This window comes from Chlorocebus sabaeus, chromosome 16, assembly GCF_047675955.1.
Source record: "Chlorocebus sabaeus isolate Y175 chromosome 16, mChlSab1.0.hap1, whole genome shotgun sequence".
Classification (NCBI taxonomy): Eukaryota; Metazoa; Chordata; class Mammalia; order Primates; family Cercopithecidae; genus Chlorocebus; species Chlorocebus sabaeus.
The window spans coordinates 63,034,078-63,056,998 of NC_132919.1; the positions used below are offsets into that span (position 1 = coordinate 63,034,078).

The 22,921-nt window shown below is 58.3% G+C and overlaps 1 protein-coding gene across 4 annotated transcripts; it reads right to left on the reverse strand.

Moving 5' to 3' along the window:
- Positions 1 to 25: 25 nt before the first annotated feature.
- LOC103243232 (angiotensin-converting enzyme) lies at positions 26 to 22,017 on the reverse strand. 4 transcript variants are annotated; one of them, XM_008012165.3, is made up of 25 exons: positions 21,260 to 22,017; positions 20,505 to 20,672; positions 19,505 to 19,598; positions 18,692 to 18,835; positions 18,077 to 18,268; positions 17,419 to 17,516; positions 16,875 to 17,047; positions 15,944 to 16,167; positions 15,455 to 15,599; positions 15,070 to 15,168; positions 14,658 to 14,780; positions 14,088 to 14,299; positions 13,254 to 13,390; positions 11,901 to 12,059; positions 11,541 to 11,628; positions 9,824 to 9,967; positions 9,483 to 9,674; positions 7,261 to 7,358; positions 6,931 to 7,103; positions 4,704 to 4,927; positions 4,296 to 4,440; positions 3,904 to 4,002; positions 1,814 to 1,936; positions 1,392 to 1,579; positions 26 to 1,261 (listed from the first exon to the last, which is right to left on the reverse strand). In XM_008012165.3, exons 1-25 carry the CDS (start codon positions 21,509 to 21,511, stop codon positions 1,032 to 1,034), a joined length of 3,924 nt encoding a protein of 1,307 aa, XP_008010356.3. In that variant the 5' UTR covers positions 21,512 to 22,017; the 3' UTR covers positions 26 to 1,031. The 4 variants fall into 4 exon arrangements, with proteins under 4 accessions (XP_008010356.3, XP_072861241.1, XP_037849862.2 ...); XM_073005140.1 differs by lacking the exon at positions 21,260 to 22,017 and adding an exon at positions 20,816 to 21,064; XM_037993934.2 differs by lacking the exons at positions 16,875 to 17,047; positions 18,077 to 18,268; positions 18,692 to 18,835; ... (1 more) ...; positions 20,505 to 20,672; positions 21,260 to 22,017 and having other exon boundaries at positions 17,419 to 17,510.
- Positions 22,018 to 22,921: the final 904 nt, after the last annotated feature.

The window sequence follows — 22,921 nt, forward strand, 5'->3', positions numbered from 1 at the left end:
TGTCAACAGAGCTTATCTCTTGATGTTCATATAAAGGGCTTTTATTTTCTTTACAGTTTTCTGTATTTTCCAAATTTCTACATAAACATACACATAAAAGTCATAAAAATGTCCCTCAAAATGACACTCCCTCCAATGCGGGGAGTGAGGAGGTGTGTGCTGGGATGCCAGCAGGGTGGCTGCTGGCAGCTAATCCCTGTGCAGGTGCAGCCAGCTGCCACACTCTGGCATCGGAGGCCCCTCTGCACTGGCAGTGTTAGAGAGGTTGTCTGAGAGCCAAGGCTGTTCACGCGAGCAGAGGGTCATGCAGCTGGTACGAGCAGGAGCCAAGGTAAGCACTACGCTGGTGTGTGCCCTCCAGTGGGCACCCTCCATGAAGCCGGCCCTCCAAGGTACTCACCCCTGGGGCAGCCGATAACAGCTAGAAGTCTTCCCCTGGGGGGACCTGGCCACTTGTGGGGCAGGGAAGGGCTCCACTGCAGGTGGAAATGTGAGGCCAGCAGCCCAGGATGCCTGCTTCCCAGAGTCCTCCTGGGCCAGTGCTTGGGCCAGACAGGGGCTGCCTGCGGTGGTGGCAGGACAGTGGCCGGCTGCCTGGGCTGGAGGGAAGACAGGCGCCAGGGCCAGGAGGTGGTGGGGCAGAGCTCTGGGGATTCTCCCCAGCTCCTGGAGGAGGATGGAGGAAGAAACCCAGTAACGGGACCCACTTGACTGCCAGGAGGCAGGACAGCAGCCTGTCCCTGTCCCTGGCTTCCCTGTGAGGGACACAGACTCAGCTGGGGAGGGTAGGACTTTTAATTGTATTCACAGAGAGACTTGGAGAGGTGGGGCTCAGTGTTAGGCAGCCGTGTACTGGGAGAAGGGGGCAGGGGCTGGGGCAGCTGGTGGTCTGGAGGACTGGGAGGGAAGGGGGACAGGGACAGGGCGGGAGGAGCAGGGTGGGCTGGGTTGTGTCCTCAGTCGCCTACCAGTGTTCCCATCCCAGTCCCTGGTGGGAGGCCCTTGGGCAGGGCTGACCCAGCCGGGTCACCTCAGGAGTGTCTCAGCTCCACCTCAGAGCCGAACTGGGGCCCCTGGGGGTGCCGGTGGAGGCTTTGGTGGCGGATGCTGAAGAGCCGCTGGCTGAGGCCCAGGGTGGCTACCAGCAGGGCGATGCTCAGGAAGAGCAGCAGCCACTGGCCCACGCGGGCCTGCTGCGCATCCAGGTCCAGGCCCAGGAAGCTGACGCGGCCGCTGTCTGGGAGGGGCCCTTCTGAGCGAGCTGAGTGGGAAGCAAGGAGACAGCATGGGCAGGGCGAGGGCGCGGGGCAGGGCCAGGCTCCGAGGTCGCGGCCACTGGGCTTGGGAACGGGGTTAAGACCCGGGGCTGGAGGTGGGGCAGGTGGTGGTACCGGAGTTCGGTGTCCAGTTGTACTGCGGCCAGCCCAGCTTCTCCCCGTGCAGCTCATTCTCCGTGCGGAGCCAGTCCAGCAGCGGCTTGAAGTAGCTCAGCATGGCCGAGGCGCTCATATTGGGCTGGCCCGTGATCAGCTGCATGGCTTCTGGCCACGGCCTACTGAAGCCCAGCTTCATGGCCGTCCTGGGAAGGCACGAGACAGGGAGGCCGAGTCATCCACTCTCCTCTCCATACCCATTCCCAACTGAAACTTGTCCCAGGGCCCCAGGGCTCCAGGTGCGTAAGGAGATGGCACATCAGGCCATCACACTGCAGGTGGGAGCTCCCGGCTCAAGAGCCAAAATGGCAAGTGTTCCCAGAAAAGCCCAGGGGCGCAGGCCAGAGCATGGAAACAAAGGAGGGCTGGAGGACACTCACGCCAGGCGCTGCCCTGCCTCCTTGGACTGGTAGATGTCACACTTGTGCAGGGGGCCCGTGTGGCCAGCTGCCTGGCACAGTGCTTCATGGAACTGGAACTGGATGATGAAGCTGATGAAGTACCTGGAGCAGAGGGAGGCCGTGGCCCGGGGCAGAGTTGGTTGAGAGTCTTATGCCACTGGGCCCCAGGTCCTTCTGCACATCACATGTGATATGTGCTAAGTCACATGGGCACAGCAGAGCCAAGACCCCCAACCCTGCCCACTGCCATCAGGGTGAGCTCCCACACCCCAGCTGTTAGCATTGTCTGAGCCTCTTCCTAGCTGTGCCTGTGTAGATGCCTCCCACCCACGGGGCTGCCTCCACATCTCAGGAAGGCCTGCTCTACGGGGTCAGGGCGGAGCCCTTCAGAGATTTGGCAGGTGGCTTTGGAGGCAGTGAGGTCTCCATCCCTGGGGTATATGCAAGCAAAGGCAAGGTGTGGCCAAATGGGCCGTGTGGATCTGGTAGGGTGGTCTGGGCAGGGAAGCCAGTCCTACATGATCTTATCCAAAGCATCAGGAATTCGCTGGTAGAAATCTGCCAGTCAAGGCTGGAGGATTCTCGCCAGCTTAACGTCTGGAGAGGTTTTAAATGTCCTGAGCCAGTGGCACAGGCCTTTTGCTTTGAATGCTGGGTGCAAGCCATGTACCACCGACTTCCCTGGTCTTTCCTTAAAGTGCTTTGCGAAGGCTGCTGGCCAGAACGCGGAATGTTTTTCTAGAGCAGCCAAATCTCCTTTGCCCGCCCCTGTTTGGAGAATTGTCTGCATTAAGCTGTGAAGCTAGCCATCACACCAGCTGGCTCCCGGGTGAGAGTCAGCGCCAGCTGGGAACCCCAGGGACCACTCCAGCAGGCAGGTGGGAGCCCTGTCGTAAGTGTCATCTCTGGAACTCCGTCTAGGTCAGGCCTGTCCGAGGTGCTCCAGGGATGCCATCTTCCTGGACTCTGGGGACAGACTTCATCCATCCCACAATCAAGTTATTAGCACTTGATGATGTGCTGGCATCATCCCAGGTGCCAGGAGGCAAGGTGGGCATGGGCCCTGACCTCGCTGGGCTTCCAGGGACCACAGGAGGCCAGGACCAGAGGCAGCCACAGCCCTCCGGGAGTGGCCTTCACTGCCTTCTGTACCTTGACTCCTGGGTGGCCTGGGCTACCTGTAGCCCGGGGGGACCTGGAACTCCAGCCTGAGTTCTCTCTAGCCCCCAGCCTCCCAGGGAGGCCCCAGATCACAAACAGCCTTGCTAGCCCTCAGCAAGTGCTCTCCTGGGGCACACAAAAGGAGAGGAGCCACACTGGGCATACTCATCTGTGGCCACGTGACCTGCAGACCTAGTGTGCAGATACATTCCACTGGGGAGTGACTAATAGTGGGGTCCTGGCCACCACTACCTGAGGAGGCTGTGTATGAGACAGAATGCTAAGAAGTTAGCCATCGTACATCCTGTGAAATGGGGTTCACAGGTGAGGAAACGGAAGCTCACAGAAATTGAGGAATTTTCTCAAGGAAACAAAGTAATGGAGATGGGGTTTGGACCCAGTTCTCTCTGACCCCAGCCTGTGACTGTAACTTGCCCCATTAACCCTGACTCCCAACTTAACCGGGTCTCCAACCCTGCATTTTAGTGTCTAGAAGGGCTTCCAGGTACAATTCAAATTGTATCAAAGACAATGTTCAATAAAAGTAAAAGAATCACAATCTTGTTCTAAAAGCAAAACAAAACAAAACAGTGCTGAGCTCATGATCCAGCCATGAGTCATGGTTAATGTTAACTACTTAACCAAGGTCTGGTAACCATTAGCCAATTATTAGTTTGCGTTTCTGTGTTCAACTGTTTGGAGGGTACAGACTCTCACCAAAACAATGTTCAAGAAAACAACCATCAACCTTGGCAGTGGGTGAGTGGGTCCAGGCACCTGCACTGTGCGGCCAGCTCCCCCAGGTCTGCCCTGACTGGCAGAGCTTGTGGACCGGGCAGCAGCCGCAGTTTAAACACAAAGCTGTGGGTACTGCCCCTCACAACGTGCCCTCCTGCCTTTCCCATTACCTGATGTAAGGCACGCTAGAAGGAATGTGGAACTTGGCCCCTGGGTCAAAGTCACCTTGAGTCCTGGGCACCGGGGGGCAGAGGCCCTGGTACTTCAGCCTGTCGAGTGGGAATATACGTTGGAAGTTGAGTTTGGGGAGAACCAGGCTGGGGGTGGCAGTTTTGACTGGAAGGAGGGTCCCTGCACTTGGGGCTACACTGGGCACCCCATTCTCCTGAGTGTGGGCCTCTGTGCACAATCACCCCATTTTCCCCATCACTTACACACACACACATCATATGCACAGACACAATCATACACACACACACATACACACACGCTCCCCTACCCTGGCCCATCCAGACACCCGCAGAGATCCCCCAGCCCACATCCTGTGGGAGTATTCCAGAACCTGAGGCTCCACCACTCCTGGTTATAGTTCTCCTTGGTGATGCTTCCATCAAACACCCTCCAGCGCCACTGATCAACGAGATAGCTGAAGGGGATAAAGGCGATCTTGTCAAGCGCCATCTTCATCAGAAAGTTGATATCGTGCTCTGTAAGGGAAGGGAGCCCAGCTGTCAGACCCGGGGTCCTAGCGGCTTGGCCTTGGTGTGCCTGTGATGGTGGAGGGGTGGGGGTGCTGTATCTTTTCAGGCCCTGCGACCTGCCTCCTGGGATGGTCTGGATGGCTCCCTTCCTCCCCATTGCTCTGCCCCACACCTCTGTCCATGGGCCACTAAGTGCCCCTTTCCCACCTCCCAAGCTCACCACCCCTTCTTGATCCTCAGCCCACCAGAGCCTCCCGCTTCTCTCTCACCGTGGCTGCCACCCTCACTGCTCAGCAGGTTCAGACTGTGCAGGTGCTTGGGCGTAGACACTGAGAGGGCTAGCACGTCCCCAATGGCCTCATGGAAGCCGGGGTTGGCACCTTCCCTCAAGGCCACAGGCAAGTCTTTGTACTGCATGAAATACTGGATGTGGCCCATTTCGTGGTGGGCCACCACCAGGTCCTCCAAGTTCACGGTGGTGCACTGCTTGATCCTAGAAACAGTGGAGTGGGGGAAGAGGGTGTTGGGAGAGGACAGTGAGAAGCCCTGGGCATAAGGTAACAGCGGGCCTTGCTACACCCAGCACAGACCCCAGCACCGCAGCATGCAGGGGACACAGCACTGTGGGAGGGAGGGAAAGGGGAACCACTGAGTGACCTGAGAAAGAGGGAATCTGGGGGCAGAAGCCCCTACCGTCAGGTTGTTCAGGCCATTCCTCTGCCTCTCATTTTCCTGAATGACTCCAGCCCCCACCACCTGTTGCTTTCTGACTGTACGAAGCGCTTGCTGTAGAGGCACTGGGACACTGGGTACTTTCTAGAATGTGTAGCCGGTGGGTTCCCATGTACACATGCTTTATCTCCCAAGACGGAGGCTCCCTGAAGGAAACAACTGTTTCTGTCAGGGGTGACAGTGGGCAATTCTGCATCTCACGAGGCCCAACAGTGACAAACTTATTCACCCCAAGAATTCTTATGGCCAGGATGAATGGCAGCTGCAGAGCTGCCCAAACCAGAAGGTTCCACCGTCTCTTGTCAATCCTTCTTTGTTCTCATTTACTTATTTTTTTATGAAATGGGGTCTCACTACATTGCCCAGGATGGTCTCGAACTCCTGAGTTCAAGCAGACTTCCTGCCTCAGCTTCCCAAAGTGCTGAGATTACAGGCGTGAGCTACCACACTTGGCCCTTCCTTGTTTTGCAAACCAATTCAAACTGCAGGAAATTCTCTCTTGGATCTAACTGGAAGCCTTTCAGCTCAGGTGAATCCTGTTTTTCTGTCATTCTCAAGTGGGGAGGGGGAAGGAAGAGTTGCCCAGCATCCCGGCCACGAGGCTGGGGTCTATCCAGCTTCTCCTCTGACTCCCCATAAAAGACCCCACAAGGGCTCTCACCCCCCAGATCCTGTCTCCTTTCAGTCCTGCGGCTGCAGTCCTCATGCCTGGAAGGGCCTGCACAGCCCAGGGAACCCCATCGGGTTTGGTTTCAGGCTCCCCGTCTCTGCTTTCCTTGTAAGAGACACTTCAGCTGTGACAGATTGTCTTTGCCACTTCTCCCAAGAGGGAGGGACTTTTTTCTCTTCTCCTGAATCTGGGTGAACTTGTGACTTGCTCTAGCCAATAAAACATGGCAGAAGTGACTCTGGGCCAGTTTTGAACCTAGCCTTGAGAACTGGTTGTGTCAGTGGTCACTGTGGGGGATGCTGGCTGCCAGGTAATAAATCTGCCCACCTCAGATGCCACGCTGGGAGGGCGCCCAAGCTAGCCTGGAGAGATGCCTGACCCACCTCCAGCTGTTCCAGTCCTCCCACCCTAAGCACCCAACATGTGAGCCAAGAGGCCAGTGGGAACATGTGCCCCAGTATCTGCCACGTGGGAAAAACCGAGGACCTCAACTGACAGCCAGAACTGAGGCTCTGGATGGATGGCCCCACATGGAGCCATGCTGGCCAAGAGAGCTGCCCCCAACAGAGGGGGCCTTGTAGAGAAAGGCCATTTCCACCGTGTACTGCCTGAATTCCTGGCCCATAAACTCATAAGCATAATCAACTGATTGTTTCATACGGCTAAGCTCTAGGGTGCTTGGTTGCACAGCAATAGGTAACTAGAATGCCATCCTCCAAGGAAGCAGCTTCTGAGCCTGTCAGGGGTGAGAGTAGATCTGTGCAGAGCCCCCAACATCCTGTGTGTCACAGCACATGCCCCCAGGGAGAGGCCAGCTCTATGCAGGGGAGGAGCTCCGAAGGAGGGAGGCGGGGCAGCCCACTGCGCTCAAACCCAGGACTGGGACCTTGAGCACTTCCCAGTGGCCAGGCTGACAGAGGTGGGGTTTTCCTGCCAGAAGCCAACGCCTCTCTAGACCCTCAGTCCCAAACTCTGGCCCTGTCCCCATCCTGCCCTGCTGGCTCTGGCTGGGGGACAGTAGTGGAGCCTTTGCTTGGCTTATTTCCCTTGCCCGTGGGGCTCAGGAACGAGGCCTCAGCTCTAGCTGGATGTACCGGAAGTCCTTGCCGTTGTAGAAGTCCCAGGCTGAGGCGTGGCAGACCACCTCTCGCCCATCAGTTGGCTTCTCCAGCATCGACTTGTTCCAGAACTCAGGAGGCACGGGCAGCAGCCCCAGGGAGGTGAAGAAATCATCAGCCTCCTTAAACATCCTCCGGGGCGTCCAGCCCTGCAAGCAGAGGGAGTTCTGCCCAAACTGGAGGTTCTGGGGACAGACTGCATGCTGCTGTGGGGGACCCAGGGGAGGGCCAAACTGGGGGAAACTCCTGAATCAGAGGGCCCCTCCCATCCCGGCGGGGCCTCCCTGCCCCTGGGCCAGTGCAGACCTGCTTTAGCATGGCCTCCGTGGGGTCCATCGAGGGGGCTGAAGGGAAGGGCACCACCAAGTCATAGATGTTGGACCAGGTTTGCGCCCACATGTTCCCTGGAGAGGAGTGAGGGGGATGGCAGACAGAGGAAAGACAAATGTTACTTCTTTTTTTTTTTTTTTTTTTGAGACGGAGTCTTGCTCTGTCGCCCAGGCTGGAGTGCAGTGGCCAGATCTCGGCTCACTGCAAGCTCCGCCTCCCGGGTTCACGCCATTCTCCTGCCTCAGCCTCCCGAGTAGCTGGGACTACAGGCGCCCGCCACCTCGCCCGGCTAGTTTTTTGTAATATTTAGTAGAGACGGGGTTTCACCGGGTTAGCCAGGATGGTCTCGATCTCCTGACCTCGTGATCCACCCGTCTCCGCCTCCCAAAGTGCTGGGATTACAGGCTTGAGCCACCGCGCCCGGCCAACAAATGTTACTTCTTAGGCTCAATGCCTTCCTGCAGGAACAGGCTCCCGATCCCAGTCCTGCTAATTATAGTGGCATTTCTTGAGCACCTACTGTTTGCAAGTTTCGAGGCACCTGACATACACCACCTTCAGTGTGCACATCCAGCCCAGTAGGTCATTACTGCCCTGCTCTAGGTGGGCACCTTGCTGGTTATCAGGGAATCCAGGTGGTCTTCACTGTCCATGAGCAGTGGAGACCAATGTGACTAGCAACTGCTGACCTGCGAGGACATTACAGGTCCCCAGAACACCTATACCCCGGTGGCCACCTCTTATTGGCTCTGCGCCAAGAGCATGGTGTGACTTCACTTTCAATCCTGTCTGCACCCAGGTACGGGCACAATTCCCATTGGATAGTAAAGGAAACAGGCTGGAGAGTTAAGTGACCCCCCAACAGGGGCCCACGGCTCCTAAGGGGCAGGGCTGGGATTAAATGGCGGGCAGGCTGCTCTCTTCACCAGCCACTCTGCCATGTTCCCTCTGCACCACCTGAGGTCGGCATCTGCAGCTCAGCAACTCCGGCAGGAATCAGCCATCTCCTTCAGGAGAGGCCGATGCCTCTGAGTTTAGGGTAAGAAAAGAGCCTAGTTCTCCAAGATGGAGGAAAAGGAAGACACTCAGGATGAGTGGAAGGCTCAGAAACAGATTTGGACTCAAGGCTCTTTCCTAACCAAGGGAGGTGAAGGTTCAGCTGACATCAGATGAAGTCTAAAGTGCAAACCAGTGAGAGAGGCTTAGAGCGACGAGTGATGAAGGGAACATGAGAGAGGAGAGGGAGAGAGCCAGAGGCAGAGAGAGTGCATCAGTGTTGGGTTGCTCCCCTTTCCCCGTTTACCAATTGTCAGGGGCTGAGTTCTAAGGCCAGCTCTGCCCCAGCTCCCAGGCCACCCTGGGCATGTTGCTTTTCTTCCTGGGGCCTGCGTTTCCCAGTTGGTGAACTGATGTCCACTGTGACATCACCAGATATTCTCTGGTCTCACCAGAGAGGGGCTGAACAGGGCTGGACTCCCAGCCTGTGTGGGAGCTAGACCCACAGCCAGGCCATCCTCTGGGGCCTCCCTTATGGTTTCTAAATGGTCTGAGGGCCTGTCTGGTCTCTCTGCTCCAGGAAAGTGTTTCTAACAGCCCATCAGGGACAGAGAACCAGTAGCCTCTGCTTTGCCTTACTGCCTACCATCCTTTACTGTCCTCACCGCCTACTTCACACATTCAGGGCATCTGAGATTGCAGCCCTTGGCAAAGGAGGGTCCAGGGTTGAAGTGGATTTACATTCTCAGGTTCTTCTTTGTTCCAGTTCCCTTGGCCTGAACACTGAGCCTCTCCTCTCATCCCCCACTTCCCATCTGTCAAACCCTGTCATCTTCCAAGGCCCTGCTCACAGGCCACCTCTTGGCAAAGCCTCCCCAACTCCCGCTCACAGCCCCTTCCTCACCCTCCAAGATCACACACTGTTGTGATGGGTGCCATGGTCTCCCGGACAAGATTATTAACTTCTCCCCCCATCTATAGTGACTTGCCCAACATAGATCTGCAGTGAATGTGGAACCAGATGCAAGTGGGGGGCTCCCCACTCCCAGTGCCCACCCCTCTCCAGCCTGGGCAACCTTCCCCCCAAGGCTGGAGTCTCTCACTCCCCAGCCTGCTCCCTACCCTCTAGCCTGCCCTGTCCCAGCCCTCCCTCACACTGTGGTCCATCTTTACCCTCCTTAAGGCCCGACATGTGCCCTTACCCAGCAGGTGAGCAGGGATGGGCCCCTCCAGATTGATGTGCTGGGCCCCGTAGTGGTGGTGCAGGGCCCGGCGCACGTAGGCATGCAGGTTCAGGTACAGCGGCTGCAGCTCCTGGAAGAGGCGCTCCAGGTCTTGCTCCAGGGATGGTGTCTCGTACATAGACCTCCACGAGTCCCCGGCATCTACATAGCCTACAGAGGGGACACAGCCAGGCTCTCCCAACACCTCATTACCTGCCTTCTCCAGGGACCTACCTTCACCCAGGCTTGGGGTCTCACAGCACCTCTTTGAGGAACCTGAGGGGACCCGAGCACCAGTGGTGTTGGCGGCAGGGACTCACCATTGAGCCGGGCAGCCTGGTTGATCAGTTCCACGTATTTTGGGTAAAACTGGAGGATGGCTCTCCCAGCCTTGTCTCGCCAGCCCTCCCATGCCCACAACAGTTCTTCATATTTCCGGGATGTGGCCATCACATTCGTCAGATCTGGTAGGGGGTTGAATGGCTTGAGCTCCAGCCCTTAGCTCACCTCTGCTTGTAAGGGGAGCTCAGAGAATTTCAGAACTGGAATAAAATTGGCAAGACCACATAAAAGTGACTGTACAGGCAGCAGGTCTAGAGAAATGGGAGAAAGGATGGGAGTGGCTCTCCAGCCCTGGCTTACAGGGTCCCCTGCCTAGGGCCACATGCTGCAGACACCTGCAGGGCCTCAGCAGTCCTGTGAGGGACATGCTTAAGCCTCTCTCCTTTCTTTTTCTTTTTTTTTTTTTTCTTGAGACAGGGTCTCACTCTGTCGCCCAGGCTGGAGTGCAGTGGTGCCATCATGGCTCACTGCAGCCTTGACCTTCCAGGCTCAAGCAATGCTTCCATCTCAGCCTTCCTAGTAGCTGGGACTACAGGCGTGCACCACCACATCCAACTAATTTTTTGTATTTTATTTGTAGAGACGGTGTCTTGCTATATTGCCCAGGCTGGGCTCAAGCGATTCTCATGCCTCAGCCTCCCAAGTAGCTGGGACTACAAGCATCTGCCACCATACCCAGCTAACTTTTGTATTTTTAGTAGAGATGGGGTTTCACCATGTTGGCCAGGCTGGTCTCAAACTCCTGGCCTCAAGTGATCCATTCTCCTTGGCCTCCCAAAGTGCTGGGATTACAGGCATGAGCCACCGCACCCGGCCAGCCTCCACCCGACTTGGCATGCGTACCCACATCCACAACTTGTAGGCCAAACCTTGTCCTGGGAAAACTTTTTCTCTTGTTTATTTTCCATTTCCCCTTCTATTTGTCATTGTTCTAATGTGGGAGCTGGGCTGGGGGCCAGAAAGACCCATTTCTGGGTGGAGATTCTTCATGGAAGAATGTTTATGCCTTAAGTTCTCCAGCCCTGGAAAGGGTGGGTTGAGAGGGAGCTGGGAGGTTTCTGTGTGTGGGTCCTTGTGTCGGGGGTGAGCTCTTTCAAAGGGGCTGGGGTAAGAAGGACCAGCCGGTGGGGAGAGCAGAGAGGACAGCCAAGAGCTGTCTACTCCTATCCAGCAGGAAGTGGCGGGGTCGGGGAGGGAAGTGAGAGGAATCAGAGACTCAGGTTCTAGTCTGGTGCTTTCAGCAGCTGTGTGACTCAGTTTCCTTATCAGTCACATGCTGGGAGAGGGGCTCAGGAAGGACAGAGAAAGTGAGGAAGTCAAGGGCAGGATCACGAAAGGAGGCCGGGGGGAGCTAGAGTCCCTGAGTTCCCCCAATTTGGAGTCCAAGCCCATGAAATACAACTTTGAGATCCAGCTGCTCTGAGGGGTGGCATGCAGAGAGGACCGGAGACATCGGATGCCCTTAAGTAGAGGGCGGTTCTGAGGGAAGGGCAGCAGATTGGGGTGTGGTATAAAGTAGGTGTCGGTTCTCAGTGGGGCAAAGAAGCCCCCTCGTGGAAAACAAGGAAGGGCATTTCCTGGGCACACTGACTCCAAGAGCGAGGGGAGCCCAACTCTGTGCTCTCACCCAGCACCCCGGGGCCCCATGCTAGCCCCAGCCCTAGCCTCTCACTCAGCCTGCACGTGAGCCCTCACCTGGCTCGAGCTGCAGGCAGCTGCCATTCGTGTGGCACACAGTGGCCACGCTGTAGGTGGTTTCCATGTCCAACAGGATCTTGTTGTACTGCAGGAGGAAGGAGAGAGGCATTGAGCTGTACTCCTTTGTGCTAGGTCTCTCTGTGGCCTGCACTGCACCCAGGCCCCATGGGCTGGCGGGTGGGGAGCCGGGGAGCTGGGGAGCGCTGCCTTCTCGGCAATTCTCAGGTGCACGTCACATGGCAGATGCCATGACTTGATATAGCGAGGAAGAGGAAGCAGTGTGAAGGCCAGGCCAGACCCTGTGTTGAGCTCACTGCCCCACGATTCCCCTCTCCCCGTTCCTTGCGAGCCACACACCTCCTCCAGCTCCTGGGCAGGCAGCGCTGCCCGTTCTAGGTCCTGAACCTTCTTTATGATCCGCTTGATCGTGGTGTTCTGGAAGTGGTTCACATCAAACCTCCTGGCCTGGGTGCCGTACTTCAGAGTATGGTTGGCTATTTGCATGTTCTTCTGCAGCTGAGGGCACAGGGGGATGGTGTCATGGGGCCCAGGAGCTCCGGAGCAGCCTCTGAATGGGAGGCCCCAAGTGGGAGCTGAGGGCTGGAGGTGGTGGTGAGAGGGCAATGGGATTAAGTTGCAACCTTTGCCTATAAGACCCTGTGCAAGCTGGACTGCTGATAACATCCTGGATGCAGTACTCACCCTCCCCAGATGCCTGTGGTCAAGCAGCACATATCCAGGCAGGGGTAGGGAAGAGAAGACCCCCTTAAAGGCTCCCCCTTAGGAAGGAGCCAGCTTGATATCAGCTCTGTGGCCTCTCTGAGCCTCAGAGTTAATATCAAATCCCATCTGTAAAATGGGAATAAGTTCACCAATTTTGCAAGGCTCTTGAGAAAAAGATGAGGCAACAGATTGAAGTGCCAAGGAACAGTAAGTGTGTGGCTCACTGTGGCATAATTTGTGCTCAGTCAAATAGGCAGGGAATGAGGGTAGAGAGGAAGTGTAGCCCCTTTTGTAGAGGAGACAAACAGGGGCTTTCAATCTCTTAAAAAACGATTTGAGCACCACTTATTTATGTAAAAATTATTCTGTTACTAGAGATTGATTTTTGTTTGTTTGTTTGAATAGAGACTGGATCTTGCTATGTTGCCCAAGCTGGTCTCCAACTCCTGGCCTCAAGTGATCCTCCCACCTAGGCCTCCCAGAGACTGATTTTTAAGGAAAGAAGAACTGCTCAGGCATTGAGTAAATGTCCACCAGAATCTGAAATTGAGCTTTTTTTTTTTTTTTTTTTTTTTTTTTTTAAGACAGAGTATCCCTCTGTTGCTCAGGCTGGAGTGCAGTGACACCATCTTGGCTCACTGCAAACTCCGCCTCCCAGGTTCACGATATTCTCCTGCCTCAGCCTCCTGAGTACTAGGACTACAGGTGCCCGCCACCACGCCTGGCTAATTTTTTGTATGTTGAGTAGAGATGGGGTTTCACCATGTTAACCAGGATGGCCTCGATCTCCTGACCTCGTGATCTGCCCGCCTTAGCCTCCCAAAGTGCTGGGATTACAGGCATGAGCCACCGCTCCCGGCCCAAAACTGAGTATTGTTTTAAATATTCAATTTAAAACGTGGTAGGATCCCCACATCATGGTGAGCGCGACAGCGTTTCTGTGTGTGTGCACATGCGCAGGTTTGGGGGTGCAGAGGTGGCTCCCACCAGAATCTTGCTGGTCTCTGTGGTAATGTTGGTGTTGTAGTTCCAGTTGGCCTCGGCATACTCGTTCCACACCACCTGGGATGTCCGGTCATATTCCTCCACGAACTTGCTGGCCTCAGCCTCATCGGTCACCAGGTCTGCGGGACAGAGTGGAGGGAAACAGACAAACCTCTGCCTCCCCTCTCCAGGTTTGTGGTCTCACCAGAAGCCATTATCCCTCTCCCACTCCCTTGTACCCTGCCCCTGTCCCTACCCGACCCTGCCTCTCCCACCCCTGGCACCCTGCCCCTCCCCTGCATGGTCCCACTTGGACTCTGGGCTGATGTCTGGCGGGCCGTCGCCTGGTGGGTGGTTGTCTGGCCGCTGGTTGTCGCCTGGCTGCTTGTCCCATGGGTGACTGTCACCTGTCGGGTTGCCTGCTGGCTGGGGACCAGCAGGGGGTGCCCGTAGCAGAGCAGCAGGAAGAGGAGGTTGGGAAGTCCTGCAGTAGCCCAACCCTGGCCCATAGCTGCAGGAGAGCAGAGCCCTGCAGCCACCGTCCCCTGGCCAATAAGAGCGGAGCCCGCAGTGTGACCTCATAGAGCCCTGTATCAGGCTTCCTCTGGAGGGGGGAGGGGCCCTCAGGTCTGAGCACACCCTCTCTAGGATGCTGGGGGAAAGACATGCCTGTCCCCACTTGCAGGCACTGCTGATGAGCTCGGGGGGCTGCCTGGCCCTCCAGGACAGGGTACCAGGGCTCAGCTGGTAGGAGCTGACCAGGAACCTGGGGCCTGGGCCAAGCCCAGAGTTGAGGACCCACCTTAGCCCCCCCACCACCCTCACTCAGGGCTTTACCGATGCCCTCCGGGTAGTTGTCAGGCAACGGTGGGCGCCACTGGTACTCAGGCCAGCCCAGGACCTCGCCATTCTGCCGGTTCTGCTCCTGCAGCCACTGGGTGACGGGCTGGAAGTAGTTGAGCAGTGGCTGGGCGTCCAGGGCGTCTGAGCCGACCATGTCCTTCAGCACCTCCTGCCAGGGCCTGGAGGAGCCAGCCTGCAGCACCTTCCTGGTGGGCAGAGTGGGTACCATGGGCACAGGGGACTCAGGCTGGAGTCTGCTCCTGGACTCCAGCCCACATGCCCCTGGCCACTTCCGCCCCCGCAATGGACTGCAGAAACTGCAGCAGTAAGACCTTGGGGCCTGGGATCTCTGTGATGGTGGCGGGGGCATTTGTCTCGCCCCATGCCAGCCACAAGGCCCACTCAATAAATACTTGATGAGAGAGCGAGGAGGCAGGCATCCACATCAGTCCAGCTCTGTGATTGGCACCCCCCACCCTGTCGGAGCAGCCAGTCGCCCCCTGCCATACCCTTTGCCAGCCACTCCCCTCTGCCTCCTACTTCCCCCCGCTTCCCACCACACACCGGAGCTTGGCCCCTGCCTTGGTGGACTGGTAGATGTCACATTGGTGCAGTGGGCCCTCATAGCCTGCCTCCTTGCACAGGGCTTCATGGAACTGGAACTGCAGGACGAAACTCACAAAGTACCTGCAGGCACAGGGTGGGAGTTAGGGGAAGATCGTGGGGGGCCAGGAACAGGGGTCCCTTGCCCAGGCACCATCCAGCTTTGCAGGGCAGAGGCTGGACCAGAAGCTATCTTAGGGGAGAAGGGAGACCCAAGACAGGCTCAGAAGAGAGGGCCACTCTAACTCCAGGCCTTTGAGGTCTGGAGGAGCATGGGGACAAGCCCTGGGGATGTGGCAGCTAGAATCACAAGAGGAGGAGAAGGGGACTGAGGGTGTGACAGTACTGGGGGGTAGGGTAGGGGTGCTAGTACCTGATGTATGGTGTCACATTTGGAACATGAAACTTAGCTCCAGCATCAAAGTGGGTTTCGTTTCGGGTAACAGGAGGACAGATCCCCTGATACTTGGTTCTGGAAAAGGATGGTCAAATTGTCTTAGGGCCTAGAGGTTGCACACAGATGGATTTAGCTTTTGCAGAAAAGGCTTTTCCACCCAACAACCCTTCCCTATCCTGAGGAACTGGGGAAGACTTCCTGGAAGAGGGAGTTTCAGGCAGGAAAGGAGAAGGCGGTAGGTCACAGAGGGGGACATCATTAGTGAGGAGAGGCTAGAACTGGCTGGGGCAGGAGGTGCCTGGCTGTCCAGGAGGCTGGGGAGGGCTAGTTGGGGAGAAGGCTTTTCTATCCCTCCTCTCACCGAAGATACCACCAGTCGAAGTTGTAGTGGGAAGGAGGAGTACGCCCATTAAAGACTCCCCAGCGCCACTGGTCCACCAAGTAGCCAAAGGGCAGGAAGGCAATTTTTTCCAGTGCCATCTTTAGCAAGTAATTGATGTCACTTTCTGTTGGGAGATGAGAGGAGAGGGGAGAGGTCAGAGGTCAGAGGGAGAAGAGGGTCCCCTAAGAGTGGTGGGTTGGTGGGGGCAGCAGAAAGTGAGGCTGGGGAGATGCAGAGAAGGTAAGGCTGGTCCTCAAGACCCTGGGCCCTGCTTGGAAGAGGACCCCCGGGTGTTGTTGAGGTGGGCTCAGTGTGCACTGTGAGGCTCTGGGTGGATCCCAAACCCTGCCTAACCTGGGGCCGGGAGGCAGAAAGAAGGGCAGAGCTGAGTGGGGCAAGTGAGGTCCTGCTGTGGGATGGAGTGGGGTTTAGGTGAGGCTGGGTGGGGGCCTCTCAGCCCTCCCATACCCGTGTCATTGGTGACACGGTCCAGCAGGCCGATTTTGTGCAGATGTGCAGGAGTAGAGACCGAGAGTGCCAGCACGTCCCCAATGGCCTCATGGAAGCCGGGGTTGGCCCCCCCACGCAGGGAGACGGGCAGGTCCTTGTACTGCAGGTAGTACTGTATATGGCCCATCTCGTGGTGCACTGTAGAGAGCTGGTCCATCGTGACCCGTGTGCATTGCTTGATCCTGGGGTGTAGAGAGGGTGAGGGTAAGGGTGAAGGACGGGCAGGACAGGGCAGGGCCAGGGCACAGGGCAGATTGGCACCTGAGAGACAGGAATGAGGAGGGTGCTGCCCTGGGGCATGAAACCACAGTAGAAACAAGCAAATTCTTTTTTTTTTTTTTTGAGATGGAGTCTCACTCTGTTGCCCAGGTTGGAATGCAGTGGCACGATCTCAGCTCACTGCAACCTCCACCTGCCAGGTTCAAGAGATTCTCCTGCCTCAGCCTCCCGAGTAGCTGTGATTACGGGTGCCGCCATCATCCCCAGCTAATTTGTTTTTGTATTTTTAGTAGAGAAGGGGTTTTGCCATGTTGGCCAGGCAGGTCTCAAACTCCTGTCCTCAGGTGATCTACCCACCTTGACCTCCCAAAGTGCTGGGATTACAGATGTGAGCCACCACGCCTGGCCGAAACAAGCAAATTATTTACCCCGCCCTGGCTCACCACCATTTGGGCCTTCTTCCTTCGTTCCAAGGTACAGAGATGACTATTTGTCAAAGCTGCCAGGGAAGGTGGACTAATAGGCCTCCTATGCCCCCTTACCCTGGAATAGATCCAGCCCCTGGCCAGAGCTAGGGCAGGGTAGAGGCAGGCCTGGGAACCAGCTTCCGTGCACCTGGGCTGCCTGCCTTTCCCCGAACCCCAGAACCCTGCTCTTCCCATGTCTAGACCTGAAGTCTTTCCTGTTGTAGAAGTCCCAAGCCGAGGCGTGGCACACCACCTCCCGCCCGTCGGCCGGCTTCTCCAGCATCGACCCTTCCCAGAACTCGGGAGGCATGGGGGAGAGCTCCAGGGAGGTGAAGAACTCCTCTGCCACCCGGAACATGTGCGTGGCATTCCAGCCCTGGAGGCGGGGTGTGGAGACAGGTCAGGGGGAGCCCACTCTGGCTGGCCTGGGGACAGGGCTGGGGTCCCCCTCTCGGGTCAACTCTCTGTGCATGAAAGCTTCTCTGCTCTGTGGCCACCATTCCCAGAGGCAGGGCCCTCGCTGCCCACAGCAGACGAGTAAAAGTGCATTGCTGCTCTCATCTGGCCACTGTGGAGCCTGGAGGGAGGAGCTGGCACCTCACTGAGGGGGCCGACCCCAGCTCACTGCACCTACAGACACACCAAGCCGCTGCTTGGTACTCAACCCCTTCCCACCTCTCTGCCCATCTCTGACTCCCTCTTTTTGCACCCCACCCCCGCCACCCCAGGCTTGAGCCCAGAGCTTACCTGCTGCAGCATAGTACTGGTGACGTCGAGGTTGGGCTTGTCTGGGAAAGGCACTACCATGTCGTAGATGTTTTCCCAGCTCTGGGCCCACATGTCTCCTAGATGAGAAAAGAAGGGGACAGCTTGGCTCCCTGCCTGGCTGTGCCTACTTCTCCATGAGTCGCTAAGCGACCCTGGGGCCAACACCTACACCCTGGGGCCCTCAAGGGCTGCAGGCCTGGCTTAGGGCCAGAAATCTCACACATCAGTCCCACCCACACTTCTCCGAGGGCCACATGTCCTGGGACTGCAAGATGCTGTCACTGTCCTTTCTGGCTGTGCCAGGTCCCAGCCACTCAATCCTAAGGCAGGCCCACAGCGCTTGTTTCCTTGGGCATAAGCTAGGCTGATGGCTCCTCCACTGGACCCAGGGCCAGAGCCTTTGGTTTGACCCCTAGCTCTCTGACCACTAAGTCCCTCACGACCCTGAGCCTCAGGGTCCCCACCTGTAAAGTGGGAACACGAATGGTCTCCTGCATGTGAAGCAAACAGTATGATGCCCCACACATGTGAGACGTGATGGTCACAACCTGCCTTCCCTTACCCTGGACATCCCCCACCCCTATGCCTGGACCCACACTTCCCTGGGACTCATGCGGAGGCAAGGCCAGGTCCTTACCCAGCAGATGAGCAGGGATGGGTCCCCTGAGGTTGATGTATCTGTCCCCATATCGGCGATGCAGTGCACGGCGGACGAAGGCATGGAGGTTCAGGTAGAGGGGCTCTAGCTGTTGGTAGAGGTGCTCCAGATCGTCCTCAAAAGTGGGGGAGTTGTACCAGGAGCGCCAGTAGGCCCCCGTGTCTGTGAAGCCTGGGGGCATGGGGGTGGAGTATGCAGTTCAGGCCAAAGGCTCAGACCTCAGCCTCTCAGCTGTAAGCCGGCTCTTCCACTGGCTCGAGGCCTGTGGATCTGCAGCTAGCTGGAAAATTGGCTTGAGGGTTGCCACTCTACAATTTCTAATTAGCTACAGCCAGCTAAACAGATCCTGGAGGTTCCCAGAGAAAAGAGGAGCACCAGGGCCAGAAGCAACAGCAGGACAGCCATGTGGGGCAGGCCAGCAGCACAGTCCAGGCACACTGGGTGCAGGCTGGTCCCACCTCCACTTTCTGGGAGACTCAGGGCCTGCTGGAATCGTCGTACTAGCTGCTCTGCCTGGCTCTGGGCTGGGACTCTGGGGAGACAGCCAAGAGAGGGCACCTGGCGCAGTTCCTGGACGGGGAGAGGGCTGCTCACCGTCCTGCTTGTAGGCTTCATTGCTGAGGGCAGTGAAGTCCTCGTACAGCGGTTTCAGCGGGATGCCCGCGGCGTTGTGCCAGCCCTCCCAGGCAAACAGGAGCATGGCGTAGCTTCGCGAGGAAGCCAGGATGTTGGTGAGGTCTGAGACACAGGCAGGCAGGGTCGGTGAGGAGGCCTCCATGTTGAAGTCTGCAATGGCCTTCACCAGAGCCCGCACCAGTCCTCACTGCTCCCACCAGCTTCCTGAACATCATGGTGCCCCCAGAGCCAGGGGCCACCTACAGGCCTGATGGGAGGTGGCCAGGAGCTACAGAAACACCCAGGCAGGGCCTCCGCCCCCAGAGACATGACCACCTAAGGCGGTCAACACCAAGGGGACACCCAAAGGCCAAAACCCAGGCAGACACTTGGCGGCCTATTGGATGGAGTGCCTTCCTCCAAGCTGCTAGTAAAGGGGGCTGGAGTGGGGTTTAAGGGGAAGCCAAGAGGGGTCCCTGGCCTGAGGGCTCTTGGGGAACGTGAGAGGACCCACGAAAGGGGAAACCAGGCAGCCAGGAGGAAGGTCTAGGAGTGATGGGAGAGGCCGAGGCACACACAGAAGTGGGGGCTGCAGCTGGAGGTTCCGGAAGTCCACTTGCCAAGAGAAGCAGGGTGTGGGGGCATCTGCACCCTCCAGCCCCAGTTGAAGGGCAACGCCTTTGGGTTTACCTGCTCTCTCCACAGACCCTACACAACTGCATGATCCTGAGTGCAGCAGGGCAATGTGGGAGCACTAGGGCACCTCCGAGAGGGGAGACGCAGGGGCCGTACCTGGGTCCAGGGACCAGCAGGTGGCAGTCTTGTTGGGGAGGCAGACCTTGGCGGTGGAGTAGATCCTGCTCATGTTGCTTAGCAGGGCATTGTACTGGGGAGTCAGAGGGGAGGAATGTTCTGGTGACCAACCCCTGGGACATCTGCCCTCTCCTTGCTGCTAGAAGAAGGAGCCCACAGAGTGGATGTAGCTTGGACAAGGCCACTCAGTGGCACCGGGGCACTTCTGATCACTAACACACGAGTCCCCTGCCAGTGGAGGCAGCCTGTGGAGTCGGGGACAGGAATCCTGAAAGTCAGGGTCAGGGTCAAGTCCCAGCTTGGTACCGCCCTGCAGTGAGGGCAGATTCCTCCCATTCTCTGGCTTTGGTGACTTCTCAGTCTTTCTTAACCTTTTCTCTCTCTCTTTTTTTTGGGATGGAGGTCTCACACTGTCACTCAGGCTGGGGTGCAGTAGTGCAATCACAGCTCACTGTAGCCTTGACCTCCTGGGCTCAGGTGATCCTTCCACCTCAGCCTCAATAGTAGATGGGACTGTAGGTGCACGCACCACCAAGCCCAGGTAATTTTTTGTATTATTATTATTATTTTTTTGTAGAGATGAGGTTTTGCCATGTTGGCCAGGCTGGTCTTGAACTACTGGGCTCAAGCGATGCACCCACTTCAGCCTCCCAAAGCGCTGGGATTACAGGTGTGAGACACTGCGCCCAGCCCTTCTCAACCCTTCCAAGGAAGCTCATAAACCAGCCTAGGTAGAGGCGTATTTGATTTTGGCTTCCTACTCCAGAATGCTTCCTTTAACAGAAAGTAACACCCCACCCCATCTCCAAGAAAAATCAATGCTTCAGAAAACCATTCTGTGCATACCTGGGCTTTCCCTTCTGCCAGGGCCCATGTGGATCCCAGGGTCCTTCCCTCCCTGACGGGCTGCTCTCCCCCCAACCCCCACGATGGGGCACTGGGAGGCCGCCCCCAAGCTCTCCCTCGGCCCTCAGCCCACCTGCTGCCGCTTAGCCAGGGGCAGGTTGGCAGAGCCGAGGGTGCCCACAGCTCCAATGATCTTGCGCAGCTCCGGGTCCGTGAAGTTCTGCCAGATCGGTTCATACAGCTCCTTGGCCTTCTGGCCCCAGGCCTCGGCAAACTCCTGGCTGAGCAGGGCTGCTTCCTCCTATGGGCACCAGGAGGGCAGGCAGGGTGTAGGCAGGACCCCGCTTAGATGCACGCCATAGAGGGGAAGCCACGGTGCTGGGGGAGGGGAGGAAGGCCAAGGGCTTCCAGAGCCCGAGCACTGGGGAGATGCCTGCAGGAGACCTTAGTTTGCGGAAGCCGCGCTTCCTCCTTCTGGAAGGAATCTGCCTCATGGGAAAGGTGGAGCAGAAATTGGGACCACAAAAGAGGCCAGGCGAGTGAAGGGTGAATGGACAGTGCAGTGCGGTGACAGTGACAGCGTCCGGAGGTGAGCAGGCAGCGGCCCGCGAGCGCGGGGGCCACAGAGCCGAGTCCAGCACCCTCGGCAAAGGCGGGCGCGGCCTCGTAGCAGCCCGCCTCATCCATCCAATTCGTGCATGCTGGGAGCGGAGGCCGTGCGCGCAGTCCGGCGCTCGCGCCCCCAGGCTGCTGACTGTTGGGGCGAGGGTGGGGGGTCGGGGTGGGGTTCGGGCCCAGGGCGCCAGCCTGCCCGCCTCACAAGCCGGCCGCGCGCTGTGATTGGCCGCCGCGGCCCCGCCCCGCCCCCACCAGGGCCCGGGCGCCCACCTGGCGCCGTGCATTCTCGGCGGTGATGTTGGTGTCGTGCGCCCAGCTGGCGGCCACGCTCTGGAACAGCACCTGTTCGGCGCTCGAATTGTAGCTCTGCGCGAAGAGTTGCGCCCCGGCCTCGTCGGCGGAAAAGTTGCCGGGCTGCAGCCCGGGGTCCAGGGCCAGCGCGGGCTGCGGCGGTAGCAGCAGCAGCAGTAGCAGCGGCTGCAGCAGCGGCCCCGGCCCCCGGCGGCCCGTGGCGGCCCCCATGACGCGGTGCGCGGTGCTCGGCGCTGCCCCCTCTCCCGCGCCGCGGCCGCCCTGCGGGTTATAAAACCCAACACACCCCCGCCCCCGCCCCGCCGCGCTTCCTCCTCCGCTCCAAAGTCCCCCGCGACGCGGGCCTTGGTTCTTGGCCCGCCCCGGGCAGGGGCGCGGGCCGGGGAGGGGCCGAGGTGCAGTCCGAGGGTGGCGGGATGGGGCTGGGTCGGGCTCCCGCGGAGGAAGCTGGAGAAAGGGCCTCCTCTCTTTTGAAGATGGGGACCCGGCAATTTGCCAGAACACCCGAGCCTGCCCACCGTGCGGCCGCGCAGCCTCGGCCGGGGCCCGGGAGCCCAGCGGCCTCCGGCTGGATCTTCGCGGCCTGACCCCTCGGAGCTTCCCGCCTCCGGAGTGACAAGGCCGGGGCCCCAGGAGCTGTCCGCAGGCGCCGCTCGTGCGGCGGGGATGGGGCTGATGGGGCCTGGCCGGCTTCTTCACCAGGCCGTGGTCGAGGGGCGGGGACGTCGCCTGCCGGAGGTGGGGGTGTGGCGGGGGGAGAGGAGCGGGAGGGGGGACGGACCTTAGGTGTCCCGCAGGCGCCTCCGGGAGGTGCTGGAAAGGCTCAGGGCGGCCGGCACACCTGGGGCTTGGGGCGGGGGGCTGCCAGGGAGAGAGAACCGAGAACCACGGAGCGCAGGAGCTTTGGAGCGCCTGCCCTCTTTTCTCCGGGGACACAGGCTGCCAGTCAGTCGCTCAGCAGAAAACAGCACACACGATCCCAACAGAATCCTAGAACCCAGGCTGGCAGGCTTTGAGAGCGACACAAAGCTTCAGAGATAAGAACAACCCCCTCATTTTACAGATGAAGAAATTGCCACTCAGGTTGAGAGGCTTGCTCCAAGTCACCTCAGGTCTCCACATTCCCCTGTCTCTTCCTGTCTCATCCACGTGTCCCTCAAAGTGACAAGTGTGGGGGAGGGAGGACAGTGTTGTCCTACTGGCGCCCAGGGCGGTTGTGGAGGCCTCCTCTGCACCATGGCGCCTGCCGAGAGGCGGGAGGCACCCTGACCCTGGCAGAGGCCCTGCGGCACAGTGGGAGGTGGAGCAATGGAGGAACCGCGGAGTGAAGCTGAGCGGTGGGATCAGGGACGGAGCCAAGGACAGCTGCTCCCAAGACCCTAACCCATTAGGCTGCTGGGGGCTGTTGGGAATCACTTGGGCTTCTGGGTGAGTGGGGGATGGTGTCTGTGGCTCTGAGGGACGCGTGCGCCTTCCCGTGCAGTGTGGAGTGCGTGCAGGAGGCTGCGACCCGGCGTACCCCTGTGAGGTACACCTCCAGTGAGCTCGCACTGTCTTGTCAGATGACGTGGTGCCAGGGGAGAGGGGGCGGTGGGGAGAGGAAGAAGGTGGCTGTCCCTA

Excerpts from the sequence above, each read along its gene's own strand:
- LOC103243232 (XM_008012165.3), bottom strand. The coding sequence starts at position 21,511 with ATGGGGGCCGCCACGGGCCGCCGGGGGCCGGGGCCGCTGCTGCAGCCG. Across the intron at positions 15,169-15,454 it reads TTCGACTGGTGGTATCTTCG|AACCAAGTATCAGGGGATCT; the intron begins GTGAGAGGAGGG and ends ATCCTTTTCCAG. Across the intron at positions 1,580-1,813 it reads GAGGCAGGGCAGCGCCTGGC|GACGGCCATGAAGCTGGGCT; the intron begins GTGAGTGTCCTC and ends GTGCCTTCCCAG.